At 42.2% G+C, this 5,145-nt stretch overlaps 1 protein-coding gene across 1 annotated transcript in view; it reads left to right on the top strand.

Moving 5' to 3' along the window:
• CCDC158 (coiled-coil domain containing 158) overlaps nt 1-5,145 on the top strand; it is a 16,130-nt gene that overhangs the window by 1,453 nt on the left and 9,532 nt on the right. Inside the window, 6 exon segments of the mRNA XM_017738987.1 lie at nt 1,000-1,099; nt 1,340-1,667; nt 1,995-2,071; nt 3,066-3,180; nt 3,828-3,944; nt 4,496-4,693. Coding sequence (XP_017594476.1) covers nt 1,521-1,667; nt 1,995-2,071; nt 3,066-3,180; nt 3,828-3,944; nt 4,496-4,693 — 654 coding nt within the window. The 5' untranslated portion in view covers nt 1,000-1,099; nt 1,340-1,520.

The following is a 5,145-nucleotide window of genomic DNA, read 5'->3' as shown; positions in this document are numbered from 1 at the left end:
CGCGTCACGGAGCGCTCGGGGGAGGGAGCGTCCCCCGCTGCCCGCGGCGGGAAGCAGAGGGATGGCGGGAAAGGGACGGGGCCCGGCGGCGCCTCGGCCCCCCAGTGCCTGCGATGGAAGAAAGGCTGAGGGGTTTTTCCTCCTCGCGTTTCTGGCCCCTCAGGGTTGGGCTCTGGGACCAAGGGCTCCGCTTTTCTCCCTCATGTGCTCACAGGAAGCACCCACGGCGCGGCTGTGCCAGGCAGAGGGTTTGTTGAAGGGAATAAGTTACCCAGCTATGGAAGGTGCTGCTGGAACTGCCTCCTGGCCTGCGGTGTGGTCACAAGTGCTCCAGAGGACCAGTCACCCAGGAAAATCCAAATAACCTAAATAGGAAACCTATCAATACCATCTGGTTTAAAACTGCCACTGAGTAATAGATTTTTCCTCTTTCTTCTTTTTCCTCTTTCTTCTTTTTCCTCTTTCTTCTTTTTCCTCTTTTCCCCTCTCTTTTTTCCCTCTCTTTCCCCCCCCTCCTTTCTCATTGTATATCTAATATTTGAAAGTTTCTCCCACAGAAGGGTCATTAATAAGTTTGAAAACTGATGGCAAACTGAGATTTAATTTACTGATTCACTCAGGCTGTTGATTCAAACTAACACCACCCCCTCAGGAATGGAGCAAATAATCAATCCATTGCTTGATCAATTCCAATAAAATAAGACAGCATGGATTGGCTCAAGTTTCCTTCCTTCTGTGCTCAAGGTTTTCTATAACCAAACTCTCCTCTTATTCTACAATTTCTCTCAGGAAGGTGGAGAAGTGCAGAAAAGGCTGCATGAAGTGAGTTGAATTTTGGGGCAGTTTCTTGAATATAGATGGGTCCTTGTCACTGCTGAGTCTTTTGATAGTTTCACCAGCACTATTTTGAGCAGCCTCTTTTTTATTTAGGTCATGTCATCAGTATTTTGGTTGGTTTCACTTGTTTGGTTTTTTGTTTGTTTGTTTTTTCTCCTTTAGACCACTGAGCTATGTGAGCAACAGGAAATCCATTTAAGCCTGACTGGCAGAGCAAACTGATGCAAATGCAGTTGGAAAGAGATGCACTTCAGGAGAGCAGGTATGAGGGCCAAGACAGATGTATCATGCAGAGTATCTGTATGAGCTTTGAGAGGCACAACAAGCTTCCTCAGAGAGCAGCTTCCCTCCAGGAATAACACTAGCACTCCTGGTTTGGAAAACAACTCATTATTTAGTTGTAAAAACCAGCAGTTAATGAACTCAAGTATTATACCTATGAGAATAGAGCTCCATGTGAATCCCATTCTCTAAATTATTTTATTTTTGTTTCCTAATTCAGACAATAGGAGTCTCAGAGCCAAGAGAATGTAAAAACACAGTTAAAAAGTACTGCTGGAGAGCTGGAAGCTGCCAGCCAGCAGCAGGACGAGGCACTGAGGGAGGCTGGCAGCCAAAATGAGCACCTGACAAAGGTGGTCCACAGCCTTGAGGAATTACTTCTGGAATCACGTGGCATCCTAATGGACTGCAAAGACAGCATGGGCAGGAAGCTCTGTGAGCATGAGGACGTGACCAGCCTGCTCATCCACAGCCTGAGCACGGCATTTCGTGATGTCTTGCGGGATTTGGACTCAGAGGTGTCACACCTCAAAGAAAGGGTGGTCCTGGTACGTGAACAAAGTCCTAATTTTCCTTCTGATGCTCTGTGTTCTGGTTTTTAGGAAATATCTTCAAAAACTCCATGAGCCCCCTTCTAACCTGGCCTAGGGAAAGGGTTATGGCATAAAGAGGTGCAAATGCCACTTTGCAGTGAAGGTGGCAGGTGCTGGCACACCAGCCTTTTACAGTGGTCCCACCTTGGACTGGGTTTACTGCTGGGATTTACCACATTTCCACAGCTCAAGGTGGAACCAAAAGGGAGGAAATGACACTTTAGAATCTGCTCTTCAGACTGCCTTTCCTTCAGGGGTGACACTGTTATCTGCTCACAATAGGTGGAAGAAGAACTTCAGTCACTGACCAAAGATTCACAGACCCGAAGAGAACTTGTGCTCCAGCGACATCAAATTAGGTACCTGTTCTCTGCTTTTTCGTTCATAAAGCGTAACCAGACACTTTTCACGTGCTCCACAGAGAATTCCTTTATGATGATGATGGTATTTGGGGTGGGGTGACCACAGGCTAGCAAATCCTCAATGTTTTTGAGGACTTCAGTAATTGTTCCATTGAGATGTTTATTTGCTCATGATTTTCTGCTGCTTTTTCCTCCCATGCTGACAATTTTCTGGTTTATTTACCAAAAATTCTATTTTGGAAGCATCTCTGCACCTTACTTTTTTAAGTGTCACTTAAATGGACACGTGGAATTTGTTGGGACACCAGTTTCATCATTAAAAGAAAAGATTGAAAGTAATTTTGGTGGTTAAATCACCTTTTTCTTGCTGGTTTCTCGAAGAGTTTTGTCCTTCCTTTTTTGAGACCTCCTAATTTTTGTCACATCCTCCACTTGAGTTATAGAGTAACCCCTTCAAAATAAAAGTATCTGTAACTTGATACTTAATAACAGAACGTAGAAATTATTACATTTCTGACAAGTGAAAGAAGTTACTATTTGCCAAGATGAAATTGTTTTCTTTCGGGAAGATGACTGAGCAGCTAAGAAATGGGCTTGAGCAGGGGGTGGCAGCACTGCCTCGTAAAGCTTGGCAGTGCCTGCAGCTTGGAAGAGCATCTAAAGCCTGATGGAGACAGATCATTAAGTCTGGGTTCTGATTATAGTGTAGAAAATGTTAAGAGTAACCTTAATTTGAGAGAAAGTTAGCTGCTCCTACACTCCACTCTCTGCCCTATTCTTTTGGTTTCTCAGTGCTTTTGTTTAAATGAAGCGCTTGTTGCACAGACTGTGAAATGAAAGGGAAAAAACTGAAACCCCACAAAAGCACGCAATATAGAGAAGAGACAAAACCTGCATGTGTTAGGCAGGCTGAGAATGAGGAGACTGAGGCTGCTTCTTCTTTGATGGTTCTTACATTTTTTCTAATTTCTCTACCTCAAACTTTGCATAGAGGACAAGCAAGAATCCCAAATTCAGTGCATTCACATCGAGTCTGTCACCTGGAATCCACAGTTGGTCAGCTCCATTCCAAGTCAGGAGAAACCAAGAGGATCCATGAAAACAAGGTGTGTATGGATTTGCCCATTAGCACTGGTGCCAGTGAAAATGAGTATGTGAAGAGCTGAAATGTTCCAGAGACAGGAGGGAAGTCTTTTTCATGAGGGATTACTTCAGAAGAACTGTGTGGACAATAAGATAAGTTACATTATCTTAAACTTTGCACATAAGAGTATCTTTATTAAATAGCCTTGTAGGCTGGTCCATCATCTCACACGCTGGCAAAAGTTGCCTCCTTTCAGAGAAAGTGAACACCACTTGGTACAAAACGTGTTTGCCTAGAGATTTCTGAATGTAGTCATGGTGAAGGAATATTCCTCTGTGAAAAAAGGTCTTCTTTTTTTCCTAAGGTGTTGTTTTACCATTCCAGTCAGTGTTTATGGTGTGGGTAAGGAACTTCTGAAGAGCTCTGGATCAGGGTGGAAGCCAAATTACTCTCCAGAACCTCAGTTAACTCTGAAACAAAACTGAGCTTAATCACTAAAAGAAGACATCACATTTATGAGTACACCCAGGGAAATAACTCTGCTTGGACAAAAGATAACATTTGTACTTCTTTCAAGTAGAACCTAGAAGAAAACTAGAAGAAATCCAATGTACTGTTTAAAATAGAATGCTTTAAGATAATTCTTCATGAATATTTGCCTTTTTCTAGGTCAAAGACCTGCAGCAGTTGCACCGAGCTCATTCTCAGGCAGCAGAAGCGGAGACAGACCAGGCACAACATGGCCAAGAATTTGGAAATCTAGATGACCAGATTCATCAACTGCTGGTAAAAACAAGTGACACTATTGAAAAAACTCTTGCTTTCTAAAAGCTTCTCCTTACTGACGGTGCTCAGATTTGCACCTTGCTTGTTTTAGTTAACTTTGAGGATTATTTCTAACTAGAAATTTGAATTAGCTGTGAAAGGCCCAAGGGCCTTTACCAATAGCAATGAGGGATATTCAGAATTAAGACTTGACTTTGTCATAAATTCAAAGCTGCAGAAACCTATGCAAATCATATCAAGATGCTGAGCCACCTTCACTTTAACCTCACAGTTTAGATCCCTTTGTTGAGGAGCCTTGGTCCCTTAACACATATTTTGCAAGATTTATCTAATATTCAGGCAGTAAACAACAGCAAAAGTTATGATTAGAAGGAATGCCCTTTGGTAATTCAGTTTGGGCCACACTTTAAATTCATATTGTTGAAATTAGTAGCTCTGAAATGTGTATGTTAGTGTTTTTAACATAATTTACATTTTAAATTATCATTAAGATAACAAAAAAAGTCCTGAATTTATTTATTCAGGAGGGAGATGACTTCAATTTCTCCTAGACTAAACTCCATAAAAAAGAGATAGAACTAAGCCTAGAAAAAGAGCAGAACAAGCGATTTTGGGATCAGAACACAGACAAGAGCATCACCATGGAGCAGCTCAAGAGGCAGCTGGACAACAGAAACATGCAGCTGCAGAGCATGGAAAGGGCACTGAAGGAAATGAGGATGGAGTGTCGCAGACAGATGGAGTGCCAGGTTGGTGATTTTGACTGTAAACCTCCAACATGACTTTTTGTATATTTCCAGAAAGTTTAATGCTACCAGATCTACCAAACAAGTTGTAGAATGTGGTATTTTCAGCAGTGAGCATCTGTAAGAGTGGTTAGTAAATGAAAGGCCTTCATAATGCCTTACTTGATGCAGTATCTAATGAAAACATAATGAAGTTTGTGTTTATGAACCAGTGAGTGCTGTGTTGGAATTCCTTCTGACAGAGCAGACACTGCCTTTACATTCTCCTTTCTTCCAAACTTCAACCCCTCAAAAGTGAGCTGTGATTAGATAACCTTCTTTGCATTATGAATAAAGATCCAGTTGATTCCTTTATCTTCTACCAGACCATGGGCATGAGCTAACTCACACATTGTTGTACATTTTCTCAATCCATTGTCTGCTGAAAACCCTCCCACCAGGAAGTTCACTCTTTC

The sequence above is a fragment of the Corvus brachyrhynchos genome, unplaced genomic scaffold (genome assembly GCF_000691975.1).
Source record: "Corvus brachyrhynchos isolate BGI_N302 unplaced genomic scaffold, ASM69197v1 scaffold597, whole genome shotgun sequence".
Classification (NCBI taxonomy): domain Eukaryota; kingdom Metazoa; phylum Chordata; class Aves; order Passeriformes; family Corvidae; genus Corvus; species Corvus brachyrhynchos.
The sequence above is the reverse complement of the archived record's forward strand: the minus strand, read 5'-3'. Positions and strand labels throughout refer to the sequence as shown.